Here is a 27,699-nt window from a genome sequence, read left to right as displayed (position 1 = left end):
TCTCCTTAAGTAGCTTAACGTGTAGTTTTTTGTGTTTTTCTTTTAAAGAAAACCATCATCATCAGAAGAACCATGTTGAAAATGCTATTGAATAAATGATGTGATACAAAATGTCTCACAGGTTATGTAAAGATCTCAAAGAATAAATGTTTTTAAAAACACATCATCTGGTAAAAATCTCCTTCACCACACACAACCCAGACAGCATTCCCCGTCCTCCCTCCCCCCACCAAAAAAGTGGTAGACACTAAATATCTCCAGATGCTGGTAAAACAACTTCCTTATTTTCCTTGCAACATTGGAATAGCTTCATCGTGCATTCCTTTTCTAGCTACTCAGCTGCCTTACTCTTTCTTTTTGACTCTTTTTATTGTGTGTAAGTAGCAAGACCATTTTTATAGATATGCAGACAGAGAGGAACACTGCTTCATCTGTTCAACTAACTGCAATACCCAATTGTTTCAAACCTTTGAACAATTAGCAGCGACTCTTCTCTGTACTTTCTATGTACAAATTCTAATTGGCATAATTTCACATCTAGTGAAAATCTAGTGTAAGGCTGTGAGAATATTAAAGGGAGGGCAGGGACAGGTGACATTATAGTGGGGGTCTGCTACAGGCCACCCAGCCAGGAAGACTGTGCAGATGAGGCCTTCTATAGACAGATAGGAGCAGCCTCATTTTCACGAGCCCTGGTCCTCATGGGGGACTTCAGCCACCCCGATATCTGTTGAAGGGACAACACAGCAGGGCATAAGCAATCCAGGAGGTTCCTGAAATGCGTTGATGATAACTTCCTTCTCCAAGTGACAGAGGAGCCAACAAGGAGAGGTGCTATGCTGGACCTTGTTCTCACCAACAAGGAGGGGCTGGTGGGGAATGTGAAGCTCAAGGTCAGCCTTGGCTGCAGTGACCATGAAATCATGGAGTTCAAGATCCTTAGGGCACCGAGGAGGGCGCACAGCAAGCTCACTACCCTGGACTTCAGGAGAGCAGACTTTGACCTCTTCGGGGATCTGCTTGGTAGAGTACATTGGGACAAAGCCCTGGAGGGAAGAGGGGCCAAAGAAAGCTCGTTAATATTCAAGGTTCACCTCCTCCAAGCTCAGGTGTGATGCACCCCAACAAAGAGAAAGTCAGGCAAAAATGCCAGAAGGCCTGCATGGGTGAACAAGTTGCTCCTGGACAAACTCAAACTGAAAAAGGAAGCTTACAGAGGGTGGAAGCAAAGACAGGTAGCCTGGGAGGAATACAGAGAAATTGTCCGATCAGTCAGGGATCACATTAGGAAAGCTAAAGCCCTGATAGAATTAAATCTGGCCAGGGATATCAAGGGCAATAAAAAAAGCTTCTATAGGTACATCGGTGATAAAAGGAAGACGAGGGAAAACGTGAGCCCTCTCCAGAAGGAAATGGGAGACCTGGTTACCTGGGATATGGAGAAGGGTGAGGTACTCAATGATCTTTTTGCCTCAGTCTTCACCGGCAAGTGCTCTAGCCACACCACACAAGTCGCAGAAGGCAAAGGCAGGCCCTGAGAGAATGAAGAACTGCCCACTGTAGAAGATCAGGTCTGAGACCATCTAAGGAACCTGAAGGCGCACAAGTCTATGGGTCCTGATGAGATGCATTTGAGGGTCCCGAGGGAAGCGGTGGATGAACTTGCTAAGCCACTCGCCATCATATTTGAAAAGATGAGGCAGGCTGGTGAAGTTCCCACTGACTGGAAAAGGGGAAACATAATCCTCATTTTTAAAAAGAGAAAAAAGGAAGACCCAGGGAACTACAGGCCAGTCAGTCACACCTCTGTGCCTGGCAAAATTATCAAGTAGATCGTCCTGGAAACTATGCTAAGGCACATGGAAAATAAGGAGGTGACTGGTGACAGCCAACATGGCTTCACTAAGGGCAAATCGTGCCGGACAAATTTGATGGACTTCTATGGCAGGGTTACAGGGTTGGTGGATAAGGGAAGAGCAACAGATGTCATGTACCTGGGCTTGTGCAAAACATTTGACACTGTCCCACATGACATCCTTGTCTCTAAATTGGAGAGACATGGATTTGATGGATGGACCACTTGGTGGATAAGGAATTGGCTGGATGGTCACACTCAAAGGGTTGTGGTCAATGGCTTGATGTCCAAGTGGAGATCAGTGATGAGTGGTGTTCCTCAGGTGTCGGTATTGGAACCAGCACTATTTTACATCTTTGTCAGCAACATAAACAGTGGGATTGAGTGCACCCTCAGCAAGTTTGCTGGTGACACCAAGCTGTGTGGTGCCGTTGACATGCTGGAGGGTAGAGATGCCACCCAGAGGGACCTTGACAGGCTGAAGAGGTGGGACTGTATGAACCTCATGAAGTCCAACAAGGCCAAGTGCAAGGTCCTGCACATGGGTCAGGGCAATCCCAAGCACAAATACAGGCTGGGCGGAGAATGGATAGAGAGCAGCTCTGAGGAGAAGAACTTGGGGGTGTTTGTTGATGAGAAGCTCAACATGAGCTGGCAATGTGTGCTTGCAGCCCAGAAAGCCAACTGTATGTTGGGCTGCATCAAAAGAAGCGTGACCAGCAGGTCAAGGGAGGTGATCCTCCCCCTTTACTCCTCTCTGGTGAGGCCCCATCTGGAGTACTGCGTTCAGCTCTGGGGCCCCCAACGTAAGAAGGACATAGACCTGTTGGAGCGAGTCCAGAGGAGGGCCATGAAGATGATCAGTGGGCTGGAGCACCTCTCCTATGAGGACAGGCTGAGAGAGCTGGGATTGTTCACCCTGGAGAAGAAAAGGCTCTGGGGAGACGTTATAGCAGCCTTCCAGTATCTGAAGGGGGCCTACAAGAAAGCTGGAGAGGGACTTTTTACAAGGGAATGTAGTGATAGGACAAGGGGTAATGGTTTTAAACTGAAAGAAGGTACATTTGGATTAGATATAGGGAAGAAGTTCTTTACTATGAGGGTGGTGAGGCACTGGAACAGGTTGCCCAGAGAAGTTGTGGATGCCCCCTCCCTGGAAATGTTCAAGACCAGGTTGGATGGAGCTTTGAGCAACCTGGTCTAGTGGAAGGTGTCTCTGCCCATGGCCAGGGGGTTGGAACTAGGTGATCTTTAAGGTCCCTTTCAACCCAAACCATTCTATGATGATTATATGATAATATGATAATATGAAAGTGCCTAGATGATCTTTTTGACTGCAAAGGGCTGGAAACAATATCTCAGTGCAAACCATTTTAAAGATGCAGAAAGAAGCTGAACACCTGTTTCGGAAAGCAGGAAGCAGAACCTAGTCCAATTTATGATGATAAAGCTTGATGAATCAGAAGGTTAAATACCTTTGGAAGATATCTGGCACCCAGCCTCTATTATCAAATTAAGCCACATGTGATTCTAGAGGATGTATGCCTGTAAAAATGATGAAATTTCACCTTCCATTTTCCTTGATGCAACTACTTTACATCAAATAACATTTTTTTACAGAAAAAAAGTGAATTAAATTAAACCATTTAATAAATTCCATCTAAAATTAAATCTGAATGTGAAAAAGAAACTTTTTTACTCCAACATAATAATTGTAAGAGTTAAACCAGAAGCAGGAACACATGACTTACTTAGGCATCCAGTCCCACCCATCTTATAAATTTTAGATTTTACTATAAATGACCAACATTTATATTAAAAAAAAAAAAAAAAAAAGTTCAAGACATTCAATAGTAATTTCTACTTAAGCACAAAACACTACAAGGAAGTGAATACCAGAAGGAGAATTAAAAGGAACACACTCAGAAAACAGTTTTCTTTGGCACAGAAGTCTCACTATTAAGAGAACTGTTTCATATCTGGTTAATTAAAATGCAACATATTAAGATATAGTACCTTATAACACATGCATAGAGCCCGCTGTCTTGTACCACTGTCGGTCGGAACCAAATGGAGTCTTCTTCTTTGCTCATTCTAGTTCCATCAAAAGCTATAGGTTCCTCAAAATCTCCAGGTCCAGAGCTTTTGTACCACATCAAACTAAGTCCAGCACTTTGGGCTAGGGAGTAATTAGCTCTAATATATCCATAAAAGAGTGCACATTTTATACGAACAGGTTCTCCCACAAGAACTTGATATTTCTTGTAATCCACAGACCAGTCAGTGCATCCATCAGCTAGAAGAGAAGAAAAAATGACAAGAGATTATCAAAGGCTTCAGAGAGCACTATTCACACAGCAACCTTTTTTGTGGGAAAGCATTGCATTTGAGAAAAGGTCCATTGAGTGACAAACAGTACTCTTTTGATCCCTGAAAAATTAGCTGCATTTTCACACCATTAACGTCTTGTACTTGTCTATGCAGAACAGAGTTATTATGAGATTTTGTGTTAAATGCTGATAATTTCTGAGATAACTGAGCAATTGCTCTTTTTCTTTTGTGGAACTGCAGCATGACCAGTTATAAAATACTGGAGTGAAATTAGTGCAACACAGAGGACATGTGGTACACAGGGTGTCATAATCCATGAATTACATTAATCAAATACCTTCAGGGTAACCATGTAGATGAAAGAAGGTATTACTCAGTCTCAGAAGACATTAGGACAAGGAGCTGTGGCCTGAACTAAAAAGTGTGAAAGTCTGGGTTAGATTTGAAGGAGGAGAAGAAACTACCTTAAAAATAAGAGCAATAAGAGCAAATGTGCAAAAAGATACTGCCATGACAATTACTGTCAGTATTTTTAATGGATTATTCAAGAACAAGTTAAGCAGATCTTACTTGGAATTCCTGACTTTCTAGAAGTGCATTACAAATTAATTTAAATGATTAATGTTTTTATTTTTTCCTGTCCTGATTAGCAATAATTCTAGAATAATTTTCATATTCTTCACCTGTTGAATAATGTCAGCCACTACCAATACTGTCCACAATAACTGTTCATCAGAAAGCAATACTAGATTTGTTTGACTTTCTGAACCCCAGCAACAGAACCAAACCCCAAAACAAAAAAAAGCACCCAACCTCCCTCCCTCTTCCCCATTATTTTTAGTTAAGAATACTAAAACAACAAAAGGAGAACAGATACTTTCTACAATGACTTCCTTAACAAAAACTTATGTGTTTTTTCTTAAGGAATTTCAACCATGGAAATTCAACATTAGGTTCATTCACTTAAAACCTTGGTGTCCAGCCTCAGCTAGTCAATCAGGCCCCTGATCCAGTCAGCAGAAAGCAATCAGTACATCCAAAGGACAATTTATTTTATCTTAAAATGAATATCTGTGACTCAAATAAGTATTTGGTCTTTGAATTTGCCAGTTCTTTTAATTAACTTTAAAAGAGCTTGGACAGCTAGCTAACTTAGAAAATCAACTTTCACAAAGCTAAAGTCACAGCACATGCCTCTCACCCTAGAGCTGGTTGAATACTGACTTTAACGGAGAATTCAAGCTACCGTACAAAATAAAGCGGTATTAGCCCTTTAAACATAGACAATGTTTTCATCTCTTATTTGGGAGAATAGCATGCCAGTTAGTGATTTTTGAGTTTTACATTTAGGTAATACAGTACTTATTACACATAGCAAAATAAGAAAGACGCAAACATCTCCACACACCACTGTGTAAGTAATAGCCTGAGTCGATACAACATTGAAAGATGGAGGAAAAAAGAATAAAATCTTTAGAATCAATTTGCATTGTGAACAGAATTCATATAGAGAAATATTTCATATATCTTTGGATTGTTTCCTCCTGCATTTACTTTTAAGACCAGGAAGAGACAATAATATGTCCCTGTTCCAATTTTCCTACCCAACAGTCCCTAAAAATTAGTAACCTTTACAAGGCCCTAATAAGACATAGATGTAGTCTTGCAGAAATTGAAGTGAATGGAGACAAGGCTCTGCTATTAGCTTCCCCATAGGACTTAAGAAACTAAATTCCATTTATTTCAGAATTCATTTACATCTTTGATCATTTCATTTTTTGGCTTTCTGAAAGTGCATTCTCTCTCTGATCTGATTCTATTTCGCTCTGTTGCTAAATCCCCATGCCAAAAATGAATTAACAGGCACCTCTAAGCAGCATTAATTTCATTATATATGTTACCAGGTAACAGTTTCTTCATCATACTTTATTATCAAATTGTAGTCTTGCCTTTCACTGCCTAATTAAGTTAGTGCACTTTGGTTTATAATATTAGTCTGCTAGTCATGTTTTCTCTCTCAGGATATTCAGTTCTAATGGTTCCCAGTTCCTTCAGCTTGATGAATCTATGAGAACATATTGCAGAATAACACCAACTCTGTTCCAAGCCTTCGTATTGAATGAAGGATTAACTATGCAGAGCAGATATCCTTGACTTTATTTCAGTATGCTATTCCTCATAAAAAAGTGCTAAGGATCCCTTGCAGTTGAGTTTAGTAGGCTTGGGCAAACATGCTAGCAGGTATTCTGTACTCACATGCAAAACCAGAGAGAACATTACCAAACTTTTGAAAATTAACATTATCAAAGTTCGGTTCCTGAGTTTTAAGGAGAATGTTAACAATAGATTGAATATGTAGGTATTGTATTTACATTAATGCTCTGTGAAATAGTTATTTCAAATATATAAATTGGATGACATTTCTATAGAAAGAGAATACAAATCAAAAAACTCCTAAATGCCTAGAATTGCCTAAAGTTTCACATTAAGACTTCATATCACGAAGTACAACAAACATTACATTTTAAGGTAACTATCTATTTGGTCATTTGTTGACACTAACCACACCAGATAGCTTAAGAGAATATCAGTTCAAGCAAATACGAATACTGGCATGCTCATAATATTATGGATTCGTATTTTAAATTTTATCTAGTAGTGTACCCCAGGGGTCAATAATGGGTCCAGTCCTGTTTAACATCTTCAGTAATGATCTGGATGATGGGGCAGAGTGTACCTTCAGCAAGTTTGCTGATGACACAAAACTGAAAGGAGTGGCTGATACACCAGAGGGTAATGCAGCTGATCCAGAGGGTAATGCAGCTGAACCAGAGGATCCTCTATAGGCTGGAGAAATGGACTGACAGGAACTTCATGAAGTTCAACAAGGAGAAGTGCGAAGTCGTGCACCTGGGGAGGAACAACGCCACGCACCAAGATGTGCTGGGGGACACCCAGATGGAAAGCAGCTTGGTGGAAAAGGACCTGTGGTACTGGGGGACACCAAGTTGAACAATGTGCCTTTGCGGCAAAAAAGGTATGCTGAGCTGCATTAGTCAAAGTATTGCTAGCAGGTGGAGGGAGGTGATCCTTCCTCTTTACTCAGCACTAGTGAGGCCACACCGGGGATACTGTGTCCAGTTCCAGGCTCGTCAATACAAGAGAGACATGGATACACTGGAGAGAGTCCAACAGCGGATCACAAAGATGATTAAGGGACTGGAGCATCTCTCCTATGAGCACAGGCTGAGAGCTGAGACTGTTTAGCCTAGAGAAGAGAAGGCTGAGGGGGGATCTTGTTAATGAATATAAATACCTGAAGGGAGGGTGCAAAGAGGATGGAGTCAGGCTCTTTCCACTGGTGCCCAGTGACAGGGCAAGAGGCAATGGGCACACAGTGAAACACAGGAAGCTCTTTCTGAACATTCGGAAATACTTTTTTACTGTAAGGGTGACTGAACATTGGTACAGGTTTCCTAGAGAGGTTGTGGAGTCTCCATCCTTGGACATATTCAAAAGTCAGCTAGACATGGTGCAGGACAACCATTTCTAGGTGGCCCTGCCTGAGCAGGGCTTTGGACTGGATGACCTCCAGAGGTCCCTTCCAACCTCAGCCATTCTGTAATTATGTGATTTATTACAGTTACATTCAGTGATAATCTTAAGAAAACATATGTCCTCTTCTCAATGTGGTCTTTCAATGAACATGGCAGCGTTTCTCTTCCTGCTTACAGAAATATTATACCAGTTAAACTCTGCAAACACTGACATTCCAGTCACTTAGAACTGTATTGACCTTATTACAGCTGGAAGCTTTAATACCTTAAAAATCTTCCAGGAAATACAGTACTGCTCAGCCAACATGCCTTCATCTATGAGAAGGTGCTAATGCAATTTTGACAGATATAATAGAAATTCAACATTCTCGTCATAAGACACAGACACCCTTCTGTGATATTTTGTGATAACAGTGATATTTCAGGAGATAACTATCTGTGCTTGAAATGCTCCTATTCCACTGTAACTGAGGAGTATAAACAGAGGCTTAAAACCAAATAATGGAAAGAAAAACAGATTGTCATGTCCTTAAAAATGAGATTACTGTGAACACTCAGACAGATGATAGCGTGCATGCACGCACTGTAACTGACACTTCCTATGTATGTTCTACATGTGGTGTATAGAGCACACGCGCATTTTTCAGTCTAGGAAAACTTGGATCAGAAACCAAATTAAAATTAAAATTTATTTCCAAATTCCTTGAAGCATGTAAAGATACATTTTCAAAGACCCAAAGACTAATTATATTCATGATGCCTTTTACATTCATAGAAATCTTTAGATTTTTCTATTGACATTGGCACCTTAAAAATGTTACATATTTGCATGTTAAACACTTGTGTTACTGCCTTTATAAATAGGGACAGAGAAGAGCAAAAGCTTAATGTTCATTCAGACTTGTTAATATTAAAGAGATTGAGGGATTTCTATTCAGTTTTGTATTCTGTGGTCCATTTCTATTTTGACTGGATTTTCTTTCTTTCTTTTGTGTATAAGTAGGCCATTGACCAAATAAAACATCTAGTGTTTCCCTTTTTAGTTATGGCTGCTACCGAAACACAGTCAACACCTACATTTATGCTGATTCAAAACAACTGTGGGAAAAAAAATACACTCAAGACTTTTCAATGTTTTTATTTCTATCGTCACATCATCAAGCAGTCAATCATCTTTTATTTTATTTTATACATTGGAAAATACTTGAATAATTCAACAGCTTTGAAATTTCAGAACTGCCTTCAAATGAATGGTTGTAGTCTCTGATCTTTATTTTAATATGCTGCCAGTTATTGCTACACATAATAGCACAATACGGGGTCCAGGACGAATATCATTCACTCAGTTATTTTCTTGAGTGATTTCAGGGTATGAAATAAACTACACTACATCACTGTCCTAATAATGAGATCGTTCTGCTGGATAAACAAGCTTCTTGCAGGCTGTATTTGCTGATAGGACCCAGCACACAGAATATTTAACATTACTGAGAAGGTCTTCCCTTCATTTTTCAGGATCATATGTATCATTTTCAAGGCAAAATTCAGTGCTGAAAAGGAGAAAAAAATACAGCTAATAAATCCTGGGTCCACTGCTACAGCCTGGCATAATTCAAAAGCTTCAATTCAATTTATAGGTTTCAGAGTTAGTGAAAGTCTTCAAGTTTCCAATACCTAGGTGGAAATCTGAATTCTGGGCATCTAAAAAATTTAGGTCTGAGAGTTGGAAACAGTTGTCCTAAAACATTTATAACAGTAACAGTAAATTCTTCTATATTTATTGCACTTAATAATATTTAATAAAACAAAAATTAACAGATTCTTTTTTCCTGCATATCTGTGTTTGTAGTTCTGTTCTTAATGTAATTTCCTACAGAGAGGTTTATGCAATGTCACTGTGCCTTCTATGTATTTGTCAGCCACTTCAAGGTTTTTGAACACATGAAGCATTTGCAACCAAATCTGAAGTGTGATCTCATAAATTGTGAAAAATGGATATGTAAGGGAGAAAGCACCAAGTCTTGTTCCTAAAGCTGGGAACTTGTCGAACGGGGCATTAGTGGATGCAGAAATAAGATGATATTTAGGGAGAGTAAGGAGAGAAAATATGATGGGTAGAGAAAGTGAACAAAGGATATTGTAGCAGTGTGGCTAAGATTTTTGGGTAGGGTGGAGAAATAGGGGGCATAATCTGTCAAGACAACAGGCTTCCCTTAACTGTCTGTTCATAAAACAAGTTTTCAAAAATTTATCAAGTGATGCATAAGATTCAAGATTACTTTCTTTAAAACAATTTTCACAACAATATTTTACCATCAAAATCATAGTCTGTTCTGGATTATCTCTTTTTACCCTAGTTTTTTCTTTTTGCTTTTTGCTTAGACTAGCTAGCACTAGGAAAAAAAAAACAAAAACAAAAAAAACCCAAAAAACCCAAAACCGACCTATTTTATACTTTATAGCACACTCATTACAGTGTCTGAACCCATTAGCTCTATGCAACATAACACATGGTATTCTAGTGTGTGTTCTCATTATGAAGAAATGTGAAGATTTTCTATTTTTGTTTTGTGTATCCTTTTATTTGCTATAAAAATGAACTCCAATAAGAATGAAGAAGCAGAGCTTAGAAACGCAACACACTATGGAGATGAGAAAGAGAACGTGGTCAGTTCTATTCTTAGACCACATAGATTTTGTACTTTCTAAAAAGTACCAGTATAAAATTAGAAACATGAAAAAAATATTTATTTTATCATTAGTACTAATGTTTTCAAATGACCATGTCAAGTATATTTTATACATAATTAAATTTCGTTTTGCACTGACTGCTATTATGGCTTTGCACATTACTGTGCTGCACTTCTGTTTGAGATAGCATTTTCATTTTGAAATGTCATTTTTCATTCTCTTGAAAACTCTTGCAAAAAATATGTCGTAGGCTAAAAGCTTACATATTTCATTCTCAGTCTAGAAGTGTGGAGTGACTGATATGAGGGGGTGCCAGTATCGGAAAAAGAAGATGTTGAAGGACATTTAAGGGAGACAGAAAAATTATTTTGGATACCATCATCTATTAAAGAAGTTAGCTCCTAAAAATTTCAATTGTCCCAGCCCCACCTGAGAGAAGTTTTTAAAGTGGCGTATTTGGCAGTTGAGGAATCTTGGCAAATGCACTAGCCCACAGGAAGAGGAGTAATGGAAAAAGAAAGCTATGGTTTGCCATAAATTTATTAAAAATTGTATATTTCTTGGCTTCGGAATACTGCACTAACATGAAACAGAGTACATATGCCTAGGTATTGGACTACTTACAAGGCAGAATAAGCATGAAAATACCTTTATGTCTATCTGGTGGGAAGTTTTTATGTCATTCTGTCTTTTACGTAAAACAAGCCAAATTAAATAGTATTTTTTTCTGAATTAATACTAGTCCTTTAATTATCACTATTGTGTTGTAAAAAAAGTTAAACCATGAAAGCTATTTTTAAGAAAAAAATAGAATAAATATACTATGCAAGTCAGAGAAACCAAAGGAACAAATGCATGATGAACTTCCCAAGTTCCTACTCCAAACCAAGTATTCTTCCCAGATGCTCATTCAGTCCCTCTCATTTCTTTTAAACCCTTCTTTTCTGGTTCACCATGTAATATAAAATAGAGGGCAAAGGCTTAGTAAACACACATTTAAAGGTAGCCTAGCCCGTAATGACTTATCAGGTTCTGGTGGGTTGACCCCAGCCAGCAGCCAAGCACCCACACAACTTCTCAATCACTAAGCCCCACACGCAACAGGACAGGGGAGAGAGCAGGAAAAGCAAAAGCAAAAAAAATTCCTTGGTCAAGATAAAGATAGTTTAAGAAGTGAAGGAAAGAGAAAAAAAATACAAGTGATGCAAAGGCACTCACTTACCGCCTCCCACAAGCAGACCAATGCCCACCTAGTCTCTGAGCAATGGCTAAAAAAGCTGAAAAAAACCAAAAACAAAAACCTCCCTATTTTTATTTCTAAGCATGATGTTATTTGGTGTGGAATACCCCTTTGGCCAGTTTGGGTCAGCTGTCACAACTGTGTCCCCTCCATATCTCTTGCCCTCCACCCCCAAGCCTATTTGCCTCGGGGAGTAGAATTGGAAAAAGAGAAGCCTTGATGTGGTGCAAGCACATAGTCAGACATATTGATCTGAAGCACAGTGCATATTGATCAGCAATAGTCAAGATAGTGGTGTGTTATCAACACTGTTCTAGTTGTCACAAATCCAAAACATGGCACCATGCAGGTTGCTATGAATAAAAATAACTTCATCCCAGCCAGACCCAGAGGTCCCTAATCTTTTATGTGCTTCTGTGTGCTACCTTCTTTCAATTATTCATTTTCAACTCAGAGACCACCTGTACATTTACAGTTACAGCATAGAGATGGCAGCATAACGTAATCAACAGCCACAAAACACGAGAGTTTGTTTACTAGATTAATTTCCAAAGCCTGATATTAAACTGCATTAATGATCAGTGCCCATCTGAAGTGAATTGTTTCTTGTTTGTTATATTTACTATACATCTTTATTTGAGGACAGTTCTATATCCTCTGTTTCTTATGTGGCTATATCAGAGTATCTGCATTTCTTTTTGGACCTTAAAAATACAAGTTTCTTTCCTCCCTGCTCCCCAAACATACTATGATTTGTTTTGAAAGATAACTCCTACCCAGTGCCACTGTCATACAATTTCTATTGTTCACTATATGATTTAGATATGGAATCTCAACATTACTATGTGAGGAAATGAAGTCTGGTATGTATTGGTCTAAGATTTCCCTCTGGAATTGCAAATGACTAAAACAAAGTAGTAACCCAACCTGAAGAGAAACTACCACGGGAAGTGGTTACATTAATTTCTAAAAATTGAACAAGCACATGTAAGGATGTCTTTCAAAAAGAAGATTTCCAAGAAAAGAGAATGTCTGGACTCTACTGGTGTATCATGTTGTATAGCAGATGGAAAATTATTTAATCTCTTCCATAAACTCTTATTATTGAAACTGCTTCTGAAAATACATTCTGTTCTCCAGTAGCTTCATTTTGGAGATGAGGAAGATTAAGGATTTCTTCATGTTGGAATTTCAGTAGCAGTTGAGTAGCAGCTGCACTTTATACATTTAAACTTTTTTCCTACAAAGAACACAACTGCTCAATAGCACAAACAAGTTGCTGAGTATCAGCTGAACTGTAATAACTAAATATGTGAAGACTCTCCACTTGGAGTAAGTATGAGCAAATTCAGCAGATTAGTTCATAATACAAGAGGATTAAAATTAATCAAATTATGACATGTGCATTGGAGAGTGCAAACACCTTGTTGCTGTGACTTAAATGGTGAAAATTTCTTAAGTTGCAGTATCATGACTATGTGACTAGGACTGTGCAGAAATGAAAAGAATTGCAGTGAGTGCTTCAGAAGAGTTAAGACCCAAACAAACACTGCTTATTTCAAACAGACTTTGAATCAGAGGATCATTTTTTACTTTAAAGTTTCAAAGGTTGAAAGTTCTAACCATACAATTATTAAGTATACATAGTCCATAAGGTTGCCAACAACATTACATATTAAAAAAATAGTTACATATTTCTGTTTATTAATCTGTTCTACATTGCTTTCACTCTTAAAATATTGGGAGAGTTAATATATTGAAACTGCAATCTTGGATGGACAATATCAATATTCTTTGTCAAAGTATATGCTAACTGCATACAACTCCTAGTGATTTTGATGACTATTTATTGCCTACAGGTAGTCCTACTAGACTCAAACTGTAGACACAGATTTATTTAAAGCCATATATGTGTCAGATAGACATTTGTATCTATACCTGCAATTAAATAGAAGTTAAAATACAGTATAACATTTAAGAGCATAAAGCAGTTCTAGGAAGGCTTTTCTTTTTCTTTACTCAATATGACAAAGTTATTTATTTCTCCCAAAGTTGACAAGAATTTTTAAATAATCTTCAGCGCACATCACTGCTTCAATTTGATTAACTGTGTGTGCATTTGCACGCAAAAGAACTGACCTAGTAATTACAGTGGTTTTGCACAGGTATATGATGTCAATATTTATATCAATAAGTTAATACAAATGTATAGTGTCATCAGGAATCCATTAAGTAAGGCTTTGGTAATCATCAGTGGTTTTGAAACACTTCAGAAATATTTTAAACACTGAGGAGAGAATAATGTCTTCTCCCCATAGATGTTCTTGGGCAGGTAAGTGGGGCAGAGGTGGACCTAAAGGCTGAGCCTGGGAGGAGGGAGGGAGGCATAGCGGCAGAGAGGTCTGGAAGGGCAGCTGTTTTATGGCCTGGTTATGGCTGTCATGGCACCAATGTGTGGCCTGGCAATGAGCACCATTGCACCGGGAGCCAAGAGCGTTTTTCCACAGGATAGGTCAGACCAGGATCTGCATTGCCCTACCATCAGACAGGGGTAAGTAATGATTAAAGATGGGAAACAAAACCACAAACTGCACCCTCCATGTAGCTGTCTCTTCAGCAGGTGATACATTTACTTTAAAACATACTTATCCTTTTTAACAGAGATAATTCTGTTCTATGTTGTGTGATTACATATCTTAACAAATTGCAAAAAATATACACTGCTAACAGGTATTGCTAAATTTTTGGTATACTACTTTGTGTGCATGCATACAAGCATCCAAGGTTCAGAACGGGACACATTTTCCTTGTCTTTTGCATTTCTTTTTAATCCCAAGAGCCCTTTAAAATTTTCTGTGTGAATGGCTCAATGGAAAAATAAATTCTTGTCATTACTCTGAAGTTTACTACCAGCACACAATACAGCACCCAGTACAATAACAATTAGAAAATACATCCTATCCAAAATAAGAAACTTAGCCATTGTCAGTTTGGAATTTGTTGATTAAAGTAGATCCCCTTTTATATAAAAATTACTGTTATTTAATGACTACCAAAAGTGGAATATAACAGGGGGGCAAGTATGCTTGTTCCACAAAACTACAAGAAAAGCTTCCATATATGTGCAACGGTGGGATAATTTATCATTAAACTGCTAAAGAAAGAACACATTTGCTTATGAAATAGAAATTAATTGAAGAAGTTTTTGTGATATATGCTCTTTTCCTGCAGATGTTACCAAGTACAAAACATGGTAGTTTAAAGCCAACAGGAACCTCATGAAAGACTTAGCAAGGAACAACAATATTAACTGAACTTTAAAGAGAAAATATTATCTACAGTAAATCTGCACTCCATGGATTACAAAAAGTCATTATAAATCTGTTTGTACACTTTTTTCTGTTTTAGAAGAACCCATATTATTATAGCATCTGGCATTTTCCTTCCTTTTTTTTTGCCCATATTAAGTCTAGAAGCTAAAGCTTATGAAAGATATTAAATTTTCTAAATCTTTGCTCCCCAGTTTGACATTTCCTCTGTTCCCATATGCCACTTGTTTGCCACACTTGAGACAACTTACCAAAGAGAAAGAGGTCACCAGAGTAATACAGTAGTTCAGTACTTTAATCTCATTAGGCAAAGGAAATGAAAATCATTACTATTTGAGTTTGAGAAGAAAACTTTTCTCCTTTCACGAAAGCTTACTTTAAAGCTTAGCATGAATGTTTTGGTTGAAGCAAATCTAAAGGAATAGAATGGATTTAATTGAGTTAGGAATCCAAATCCCACAAGACTCATATAAAAAGCTTCCTTAGGTACCTTTGTGGATCAGGTAAGCATGTGATGTGTCTAGCTGCATTGAATTTCAAAGGTGAAATCAAAACATCAGAGCATTTCCATTTCCCTCCTTATACTATACCCTAGAATGCATCCAAAACAAAATTAAGACTTGTTAGATAAAGCAAACAAAATACATTCTTATATTCAAATACCTTTTTGCATCCTGACTCAATGAATATGATAGATATATTTTTGGAATGAAATACTGAGAAAATTTTCAATCAGAAAAATTTATCATCTTTAATTGAAAGACAAATTTTTTTATATATTATAAAATAAATTTTTCACTTTAATTTAATGAACAGACACAGAATATTTATTTGATTGTGGAACTGCTTTTTCCTAGAGTGCCATTGGGACTCATGATCAGGTCAGGTGGCTCAGATTTGCCCTAGCAGCCACACTTCTTAGTGGTCATCCCATACAAAATCCCTGTAGCCATAAAACCTCTTGATGAAAGATGAAAGTAGAATTACACCACTAGACATGGAGTTCAGCATGAAAGTCGCACAGGAGAAAGCATTTGGACTTTGGAAATCCAAATCACAACTTCCAAGGTAAAAAAAAAATAATGCAATTTTATGCTCATTTGCTTCAAGAATTGTTTCAATAGCCCCCTACTAGCTACTACGAAGAAAATTAACTCTATCCCAGCCAAAACCAGCACAACATCAAAATGAAATTCTACAGATTGGGTCAAACCCACTTCAAAAGATATGTTGAACTGTTCTTCACTCTAAAGCTATGTAATGTAGCAGACACTCATTGAAAACTTAAACCTTATAAATTCCACTGAACAGAAAAGAAATCTATATATATTAAAAAAAAAAAAAAAGAATCTTGCACTGTCTCTATAGTTATAAGTTTGCATGCTAGACACACAAAGTGCATACTGAATGCTTATTGACATTTCTCAAGGCAGGAAGTAAAGAATTCAGCCCAGTGGTGTTCTCCAACTTCAGACTTTTTCCTGGGTGTTTAACCTATGCAATCAACATTTCTACAATATTTATGTGGTACTCATCACCTTCCTTTATTTGTTGCTAATCATCAAGAGGCCAAAGAGAAGGTTTTTCTTTCTTGGTGTAACAATTTGGCTGGGAGAAGGGACAGCATTTGCTAAGAAAGCAGTGGTAACTAACCATAGACAGCAAGAACATAGGGCAAGAAGCACAGATAGCTCTCGAAAGAATAAAGTTCTGCAGATTCTAATTCATGTGCCAAAATTGAGATTAAATTCATAGATAAAGTTAGCACCAAGGCATAAATTTCAGATTAAGGCTGAGGGATCTTTTTGTTATTGCTGTCATCTTTGTTTATGCTATACAGCATAGTTAACTTTGTCAACAGGCAGCAACAACAAAATCCCTGTGTTTTAATTGGTTTTATCTGTTCTAAATCTTAAATTTTCCTTAAAAATGCTTTCCAGAGCAAAAATTATAACTCCGATTTTCAGAATGCTACCCCTTTGCTTCAAATAAATTGAATCTCATGGTTCACTCTCTTCCATGGACTAGAGATATTCCTTAGCTGATCTGTAACTATTTTCTAGGAGACATTAGTCTGCCCTTTATTAGTCATGAGATGGATCCTTACAGGATATATCTTCCAAAGAAGCCTGGCACACAAGACCAACAGGAAGAGGAATTATAGCACCATATAGAATTGTAGCGATATTCCTCCCCCCATCCCATCCTTTTTTTCTTTAAAGGAAGAATAATTTTTCCTGTGAAATGCAAAACACCCTAAAATAAACAAAACTAATTATAATAAACTATGCTTTCAGTTAAGCCTAGTACTCACACAGCTGTCTAAAGATGAAGATGTTTCTTCTTTAGTCCAGAGTAGGCACTAGGTGTGGCTGCACTGGATAAACATCATAAGAAATTTCTTACTCTCTATGCCTTTAGTTAATTGTATAGCATATGGTCATACTTGAGTTACATGAAAAACTGAGCTACTTTTAATAAGTGAACAATGTTTCTGAACATGTTCAAAAATCCACTAGTGTAAAAAATTAAATAGAAATGTCTATGTTTTAAATTAAAGAAACTAACTGGCTTACACACTCATACTATGCCTTTCCTGTCACTGAAGTAATGAGCATTTTTATAAAGGAATTCAATGAAATTAGAAAAGGTTATAAGAGCACCTTATAACCCAAATATTCCACTGAGGGTAACTTTTATTGAGTGATGCTTCACTCTGTTTGACCTCTGTGCAGCCTTTTTGCTACCTCAAATGCACCGAGGTGAAGAAAACCCTAGTATATTTTTCAAGATAAGGTCACAGTGCTGAAATAGATTTTGATCTGTAATTATTTAAAATTTCTTCAGGGATTGTTCAATTTAGTAACGAATTCACCTTCTATCTCTATCCTCACCGTCCTCCTCTGCACATATATGCACACTTAAACACAATTTAATTATTAATGATGAATTTTGCTGCACAGTGTAAGGAATACCAATGAGACTGAAATCTGAGTGCAAACTGGAGCTGTGCAATTTGAGGGCCACTGGTGTCATAGCCTGCTGTTAATACCATAGGAAGGCAACATGTGGAATGTACAAATGTAGGCTCAGATTTATGCCAGAAGAGAGGAGACGTGACTGGAGTAGAAAATTAGACATAGATCCCATCATCCGTACAGCCAAACATGAATTTGTGTTTATAAGTCCAGACTGAGAGGAAAAAAGGACTAGGGACCTCTTCTGTCAGGAAAAGGAAACCGCTTCCCTTTTTTTCTCTCCCAAAATAAAAGGAGTAAAACTAAGAGGAATCAAGTAGAAAAAGGAGTATATTAAAATTGTCAGAGAGAACCAAGACTGAATAATCCTGAAAGGCAGAGAAGAAGACATATGAAAAAACAACATAGTTAATAAAGTTTTGCATGTTTGTTTATGAACACAAGTGCTTATACTGGTCCTTGTTGTTTTGTTTTGTTTCTCCTCAGCATCCAACTCTTTTTCATATAAATTCAACAACAAACAAGTGAAGTTCCTCCAAGAGCTCATATTACCTCCCCAAATTTCCTTCTCTTTTTTTATATATTATGTAAATAATATATATCAATTTAGAAAATGTTCCAACACTAAGTTTATGCAGGAACGTGTTTGACTGCTTTATGATGTGTTAAGCTTAAGGTCTCTCTCATTTTTTTTCTGGAGACGACTACAATTTCTGGTAGAAAGATATAAGAAGATATAGAAGAGCTTAAAATTGAAACATTCACTTCTGAATTTCTAGCAATTCAAATATGGGGAGGAAATTTCACCTGAATACAAGATCCTTTTTGATAATCAAGGTATTCATTTTGCTCGAACTTCCTGCAGTTCCTATGCCTTCGGATGAAAATACTTGGGACATTGTAGTTGCTTCAACGGGTGTTTAGACACCAGGTTAACTGCCTGAAATGGGGACACAGCAGCAGAGCGATAGTCTACCAGGACTCTCGAAGGAGCCAGGAAAAAAAAAAAACAACATATGTAAAATACACATACGCATCTTTTCCTCTTTTTTTTCTTTCTTTTTTTTTTTTTCCTCCCCCTGTTTAAATAGTCAAACCTATTCTGAGTGAAAAAAACAGCTTACATAGATTTATAAGGCAGGGTGAGGTTGGCTCACTTTAGCCTAGCCTGAGTTGACTGGAAATGAAAATGCCCAATATTATTATATTATTATTGTGTGCACAGTAGAGCACACAAGTTGTTAAGTTTTGTACTTCAGGTTGGGAGCAACTCTTTGCTAATGAGACTGCACAGCTTCCAGTCTGGAGAGCTGCAAAGCTCACAACTGTCAGTGCAGGCATCTCCAAGTAATGCATAATTTCTATTTCCCTTTCGAAGTTCAACTCAGTCTCTGAAAGCAGTCAGAGAAGTTACATTAACCCCTCATTCATTTTTTCACACACCTCGCCCAGGGTGTTGTGACTAGTGCCATTCATTTTTCCATTTTATAGTAATAAATTAGTATTTATCCTGTGTCTCAGGATGGCTGTTCACATGGTATTTTTCAGAACATTAGCCAAACAGTAGGAGAAGTCATATGTGTCTCCCATTTGACACCTGAGTCTCATTTTACACTTGGTTTTGTAAACAGACTGAGAAATAATATTTATCAAGCTTCTCCTCAATACAGTCTTCTTAATATCAAGGTAAACGTCTTTGGGAGTAAAATTGTCTCCAGCTGAGCAATGTTTTCTACACTGCTGTGTTGCAATCTGTAAGTAAACTTAGCTCTTATAGGAGTCATCAATAGTTTAATTACCACCTTTCTCTAAGGCTTGATCTTTAATGGCAGTAAACATACCTGAGTAAAAGGTTTAATTTTGTTGTGGCTTAACCATAGCAAACAAAGTCTTCCACTGGCATGAAGAAAAAGATTATAGCTTTACATAAAAGACCTGATTAATATGAATGACCCTTATGTGGAAGATTTTGATATGAATCTCTTTTTCTTTCAGCTAACCTTTGAAATTAAGGCCAACATTTTTCTAAAGGATTATTTTTATTTAGAAAAATTCATATTATGATACCCAGAGCTAAAAACAGCAAGAGAGAATAATGAAAATCTAAGGTAAGATTATATGCCTCCTGAAATGGCAATTGCAAATCAGTTCTTTAATGTGTCACTAACCAAGAAAGGTAGGCAAGGAAATAAAACCAAAACTAAAACATGTCCCCTATGTATTATGTGTGAAATCTGATAGGATTAAACCTCACTGTATGGCATATGGTGTATTATTTCACACATGTAATAGAGCAAATAAATGGGATGAGGCACTTAGGTATTAATCCCAAAATTCTCATGACATTCATCCTCAGGAGTCTTGTTTTCTGTTTCCTCAGAAGTGGCTTTGTAAATGGTGACAGAAGAAAGAAGGAAAGGCTATTTTTAATTGTAGGAACTGAATGATCAAAATTAAAATCGCGGTCTCATAATTAATTTGGAACACTTTACATGATTATATATGAACTCTAGATGATATGAATTTTTTTTATTATAAAAATATTATTAGTAACTCCATAGTTAATGCCACACTGAGATTTGCACTGAAAGCGGAATTAAAATCCTTCCATTTCACACTTCATTGATTGAATCTCTTTTCCAGAGTTAACACAATATCTTCACAGCAGAACTTCTTTTTTTTTTTTTTTTTTTCCTGGAAAATACTCTCTCTCAGAAAAAAAAATATAATACTAAACTGATCCCTTCTGGATTTCTCTTTCACCTTCTAGATGCCTGCTATCTTTCTTCTCAAAATCACAATAATCACACAGCAAACTTACATTATATATGCATGTATATAGCCACATTTTAGACAGGTCACATTTCAAAACACATTTTATTCCATTTATGCATTATAACCCCCACATAAAAGTGGAATTAGCAACCTAGGAGCTCCTTTTCTCTTTTCTACTATTCAGCATCTCACCCTGTCTCTGACTAGCTTGTATCTTCAGCTTTTTGAAGAAGAGATAACTGCAGAAGCTTCAGCAGAATTATCTGTTCACTTCACTGAAATCAGGGTGCCTGTGAAATTAGGTCAATCTTAATCAAAATTCTTTTTTGAAAGTAAGTTGGAAAAGAAAACAAGCAGACAATATTAAACATTAAACTAAAAAAATATTTTCACTTTTCCTCTTGAAATCATTATATTTTGTATTCATAATACTGCACAACAACATAGAATTTAATGTAAAATATCAGCTCTTGAAATAAAACATTTACTAGACTTGAAATATTTCTCTTTTGCTTGTGACAAAATGATCAAACATTGTTATTCCTAACAAATCCATATTTTTAAATTGAACCCTCCTTCACAAAATTGTATTACCAGCCTCTGGACCTGCCTTATGCAGTAAAAATTCCTGCTTTCCTTTCATTAGAAAGCTCCTCCTCTATAAAGAAGTTCCCTGGCTTGACACTCACTCAGGAGTCACTCGACTACCTGCATATGGACTGCACAAGAAACCAGTCGGCCTCTGAAGAAATGTCTTTTTCCTTCCCTCTCAGCACATTGCTTTTGACAGGACTCTCATATCTGTATTGGAATGTGGTTTCTGATTAGTGGGAAAAAGGACATTCAGATTTTGTGCCTAATCCATTACAGAGATGCCAGGTATACATCTCTGCTCTGCTGTCTTACATTTTGCCTGTTCTGATGTTGCTGGAGGCTGAATTACACAACAGGTGAATTACAGCCCAGCTAGCTGACATATGTATTAAAAGATGTATTTGTCTAAAAAAGAGAGGAGCCCACTGCAGCCAAGTATAGTAAAACTGTCAGAAAAGGGCAAATTAATAACTGCCAGACATACTCATGAGAGAGTGGGGTTTCACTTTGGCAAAAAGGTCACTAGAAATATAATGTTTTTCTGTTGTTCTTTGTTTTCCAGGCATATCAGAAATTTTCAGCTTGACAAGAAAATTAATTCATGTATAAGGTTTTCACTTCATCTTTGACTTCTCCACTTTCTTTTTAAGGGATTCTTATGCTTATTTTTTTCCTTTCCCCCAGATATCCAACATAGCACTATAAAGTTACTCAATATTGTCTGTAATGAAAAATTTTCATTAGAATATCAAATAATTCCTATCAAGATACAAGTAAATATCTTGACAAGGAAATAGAAAAAAAAAATTTAGAACTAACTAACAGTGTGATGTACCAGATATTTTGTTTCCAGCCTGAAATATCCTGAAGATCTATTGTGGAAAGCATGTTTAAAAGACTCATTTGAATGTCTGGTCCCATCAAGGCATTCAAACATCTAAAATTATTAACTCCTTTGTGAGCTAGGCCCTATTGAAAAGGTGACTATGTAATGTAACAGTAAAATAATTAACCACTGCAGATAAAAGATATCAAAATTAAACTCTAAAATGTTAGAATTAAAAAAGTTACATAGTAAACATATGGTAATGAAAAATCATCCAAAAAATAAACAAGAAACTGAAGATTTCATACATTAATATTTTGATCTTTTTCTTGAGTTGCCAACAGCTGCTTAGCTTTTAATTTAATCTGCATATAAATGCATTTTTCTAGCTTTTATTAGACAATTCTTGACATCATAAGATCCATTTCACCAAAATGAACATGGAGAGATAACTGAAGGTTAATGAAAATAACCTTTCACATGAAAATATGCAATATCTACTTGAATACTAAATAAAATGAAGTATACACAAATAAAAATGAAATCCATTGCGTTGTATCAGAGAGTAAAACTGCTCCTAGACACTATTGTAAAGTGTGCCTATCAGGTACAGCCTTTGAAAGGAGAAAAAAAAGTCCACTCTTTCTCTTCCTTAATAAATACCCCACTGTTCTTAATAGCAGGACTGGTCCAGGTCTTCTGGGTCAATGGTTCTAGCTGTCTATCAGCTCAATCAATAGAGGAAATAGAGATTCTTCTATCAATTCTTATCTCAAGACCACTTAAATACTTCTTTTCTGAAACTCCTGCTGGAAATTGCTTCATAATCTCCTTTCTCTGGTGTTTAGAAACTTCCTGTAATTCATAGCCCAAATTTAATTTATACCTTACATTTACCTGTGGTCAGTTTATATTTGCACTTCTTTGTGCAAGTGTACCTCATTTGTTTTCTCTTTTTTTGTGACTAGCAATTTGGAAAAGCCCTACAACCACTATATGGTCATCTCTTATGCTTATCTGAAATGTAGAGGGGAGAAAAAACAATTTGACTCATCAACGTATATCTTGATCACTGTAGTACAAGGAACACTCCCCTTTGAACAGGCGGAGTATTAATAGTAGTATCAAGAAGACTATTTGTAGCATAAAATTATATTAACAAAACAATGTTTTATCTTTTGAAGACACATTAAAAATCTTGGAACAAGTGTACTTTAAAGATGAAATTACAAAACAGCAGCAATGAAAATAATTGCTTCAGCTACTGATGCTACAAGTTGGCCTCTATCAGATGGGTCTAGCTTTGTCAGAAGAAAAACCCATGCTTACTATTTTTAATAAATCCTTAAAGAAATCTTTATCAATATCTTTATCAATCCTCAATACGGTCACATCAGCCTAAATTCAGTTATTTTCTTTAAGGGTTTCTCCAGTTTGATTAAAACAATTCAAGTTTATGCTACAGTCTGTAAAGTCCATAGAAAAATGTTATTATGTTTCCTTTGTTTAATTTTTCCCTTGTGTTCCTAACTAAACAGATACACAACTACAGATTCACAAATGAAAATTTGATATGCTGCCTGGCAGAATTTGAGATCACTCCAAGAGAACAATTATGTACAATTTTCATTCTCTGTTTGGTCATTATGATATATTAGTGACATTTTAGACCTATTGCAAAAGTACACATGCAGAAGTAGTGGATGTCTATACAGCAATTTGAAAGAACAGAGAGATGCACTTGTAAGAGATGTCATAAGCAGTATATTTCCTTCATTTTACCAAGACATGATTCTTAAGAAAGATCCAATTCATATATTGTAAAACATATGGAAAATTAATACTTTGGGGACTAGTCAGACTGTCTAATTTAGATATCTAATTTGTGTGCCTAACAGAAACCTGGTTTCCCATCTACTCAGTAGAGAAAGAGGATCTGTGAGGGGGCAACCTGGAATGTGAAAACTAAACACTTAAAATTAGATGGTGACCAAATTGCCTGTGTATGCAGATGGAGACCCTGAGCACTGAATCCTGAGAGGAGAGACGTCACCTTGGGGTGGCAACAGCAGCACCTGCCCCTGCTGTCATGTGCACCTCTGCTGCAGGGACAGATCATCTGCCTGCATAGAAGCTACTGAACAAATTACAGCACAACAGATGAATTAAGCCCAAGCTTGTTGCCATTTTATCCAATGATACTAGATGATGAACTGTGATGGGTCCTGCATCAAGGGTAGGAAAATGGAAAGGGATGTTGTGCTGCATAGTCGCAGATAATAACCACTACAATTTCTAAGACAGAGGTTCAGCACTTGTATAGCAGAGCACACACCCATGTTTGCAAATGGACTTTTCCTTTTAGCTAAAAGGAGAGAGTAATCCCCAGTTTCCCAGTGAAAGAAAATCATATCTCAGCTTTTTGGTTTTGTGGTCCAAACATGCTCACTAACAATACACCTCCTCATCCCTCTCCCTGCCAAGAGGAGGGTTGGAGGGGAAGAGACAAAACCAAGGTGGTATTGCTTCTGAGAACCACTGGTTCAGCATGTTTCCTCTCCTTTCAGCAAAACACAAAACAACTCCCTCCTGTGAGTACGAGTCTCCAAAAATCAGCTCTCAACAGCTGTCAAGCAGGAGTCAAGCTAGCTAGCCTGTGTGAAGAAATCAGGCAACTGAACCAACCCAGGGGCTGGAGTCAACCCTCGGTACTCCATAGATATTCTGCTCAAAAACATTTCAAAATCCACACACAAATACATTACAGCAGATCAGTTTCACCCAGTGAGAAACAAATTAACATCTGTCTAGAAAATGATGCTCTGTTGTACACTTTGTCCTCTGCAACTCCCCCTCCAGTTTTCATTCAATTTTAATTCCTGCTCAATTCTGTTTTTCTGGAGTGAACAACTCAGGGATTGCAACTCTGAACTGCATGTTTTCTAGCTAGTGAAAAATGTATGTGTTCTAGTAGGTGTTCTTGCCAAGACAAATACAATGTAAAAACATAGCGATTTTCATTACTAAGCCTGCTTTGTCAGATATGGGATTTTCAGAGTCCCTGAATTCAGTAATAATATTACCTGCTATAAGAGATTAGGTAAGCAAGTGCTAATTAAACTGCTGGACAACAGCCAAGCTATCACTGCTAAACAAGAGTTACCTGAACAGATGCATCCCAAACAAAGGCAAGAGATGCTACTTTAAATATGTCTGGTTTTTCAGTTCACGAAACCTTTCAGATGATACAGTCATGAAGCTTGAAAAGATAATGGATTTTGTCTTTTGGTTTTGGAAACAATTAATGAAAGAGTTGAACTTAAAAAAATCCCCAAAAAACAATACTCTCAATGGCATAAAAACTGCAGCACAACAAAAGTGCAATTTCTATAAATTCTGTACATTTCTGCAAGACAATCCCAGTACCTTGCCCCTTTCAGCTGCAGGAAAAGTTTATCTTTCACTGACTCATCAATCAATGAAGTCTAATTAGTTAGAGAGTCAGGATGTTACATGATAATTCTAGTACCCATAAATTGATGATAATAATAATAATAATAATAATAATAATAATAATAATAGCAATAGCAATAGCAATAGCAATATAGCAATAACAATAGTAATCTAATAAATTAAAAGAAAAACTATAGGATGGCAAAAGCAAAAAATCACACTTTCACAGACATACAAGCTAATTCACTGTATCTCACTGACCATTTTACAAGGTTCATTAGCTCACATGAATTCAGAATCTAAAGATATCTGTGAGTAAAGTGTTACAGGCAGTTTCCTGTTACCCGTTGTGAAAATCAGAAATGGGATTTCAGCACTAAGATAATTTCAAGTCTTTTAAAGGTCTTTACAGTATTCAACTGGATGTTCACTTTGATAGCTACATCAGTTCAGCACTTTTTAACGTGCTTTTTATAAATGTGATGCAATGCTTGTATTGATGAAAAGGAGTACTTCAAATGTGTGATACTCTTTCTCAAAGAGTAAAGCTGCTACATACATTTTTTAAGATGGAGCCATTATTTACCATTCCATCGATTTTATCTGTACCCAAAGTATAAAATAGTATTTAATGAAAATGAAAATATTAATTAGGTGGGTTTGACTACCTGCTCCAAATGTGTAAATCCAGATAAATCAAAAAGTTGTAAAACCAAAGTGCAAAAAAACCCAGCACAATAACCAAAGTTGTTCCTAAGTGCACTGCCTGACAATTTCCTAAACTAATGAAATACAAACAATTGCAAAAAATGAAAGCAATCTGAAACCAGGCCAGAAATGAATAGAGGGGGAAACAATGGGTGCCAAAGTGGACATTTCTCAATGTTCTAACTGGCAACCATCAGTGAAGAAGAAGTACAGGGTTGGCAAAAAAAATCTCAAAACTTTTATACTAACCAACAGTACTTTAAAGTTCCAACTTTTATTCTGTATTGGCAATGCAAAGTTTTACTTTTTTTTTTTACTATATATACTGTAGCTAGTATTTTTATACTTGGAGGGAATGACAAAGGATAATTTAAAAATTAAGTTTCAGTTACTACTGTAGTGTTTTCTTAACCTTCACCTATGCTTTTTGACCTTCATTGGAATAACATAACAGCAGAGTAAGGACTAGCACATGGTTTTTGGTTCCTTGGTATCTTAAAACATCTCTGTGACAACTTAAAGTTTTTGGGAAATAAGTATTTTGATGATCTTAATTTTTCTACTGAATATAAAACCACTTGATGACATTCCCAGCTCTTAGGAATTAATGATATAACAAGTCCTTTATAAGGGAATTTAAAAGGAAAAATAAGATCATGAATGGAGTCATTAGCATTCACAGGCTACAAATGGAATAAGTTATTCTTACATTGTTGGACAGCAATTCCTCCTCTCCATTTATTGTAGAATAACTCATCTTAAGGTAACATAAGAGACAATCTTGATTTTCAGACAAGAAAACTTTGAAAGGAAATATTTTTCTTAAAACAAAACCCCTCAAGTTAACAGTGTAGCTGTGAACCTTAGTAAATCACAAAATCACAGATGAGCTGAGGCTGGAGGGCACCTCTGGAGATCATCTAGTCCAACCCATTGCTCAGAGCAGGGTCAGTGAGAGCAGGTTGCTTAGAGTCATGTGCAGTTGAGTTTTGAGTATCTCCAAGGATGGAGACTCCAAAACTTTGGTGAGCAACCTGTTATAGTGTGTGACCACCCTCATAGTAAATAATTTTTTTATTACGTTTAAGTGGAATTTCCTATGTTTCTGTTTGTGCCCATTGACTCTTGTTCCGTCACTGGGCGTACTTCGACCATCAGGTATTTATACACATGGACAAGATTCCCATGAGCCTTCTCCCTCCAGGCTGAGCAGTCCCAGCTCTCTCAGCCTCTTCTCATATGGCAGATGCTCCAGTCCCCAAATGGTCTTTGTGGCCCTTCACTGAACTCAGTCCAGTATGTCCATGTGTCTTTTGTACAACCTAAACGTCCCCTGGTACAACTTGAGGGCACTTCCTCTTG

The 27,699-nt window shown here is 36.9% G+C and overlaps 1 protein-coding gene across 1 annotated transcript in view; it reads right to left on the bottom strand.

Annotated features, from left to right (window-relative positions):
- IL1RAPL1 (interleukin 1 receptor accessory protein like 1) overlaps positions 1-27,699 on the bottom strand; it is a gene marked incomplete at both ends in the record, with an annotated part of 704,116 nt that overhangs the window by 356,249 nt on the left and 320,168 nt on the right. Inside the window, one exon of the mRNA XM_082330883.1 lies at positions 3,872-4,151. Within this exon, the coding sequence (XP_082187009.1) occupies positions 3,872-4,151 (280 nt within the window). The remainder of the gene's footprint in view (positions 1-3,871; positions 4,152-27,699) is intronic.

Source organism: Platalea leucorodia, assembly GCF_965183815.1.
Source record: "Platalea leucorodia genome assembly, chromosome: 2".
NCBI classification, from domain to species: domain Eukaryota; kingdom Metazoa; phylum Chordata; class Aves; order Pelecaniformes; family Threskiornithidae; genus Platalea; species Platalea leucorodia.
This window is presented reverse-complemented; position numbering and strand designations above follow the sequence as displayed.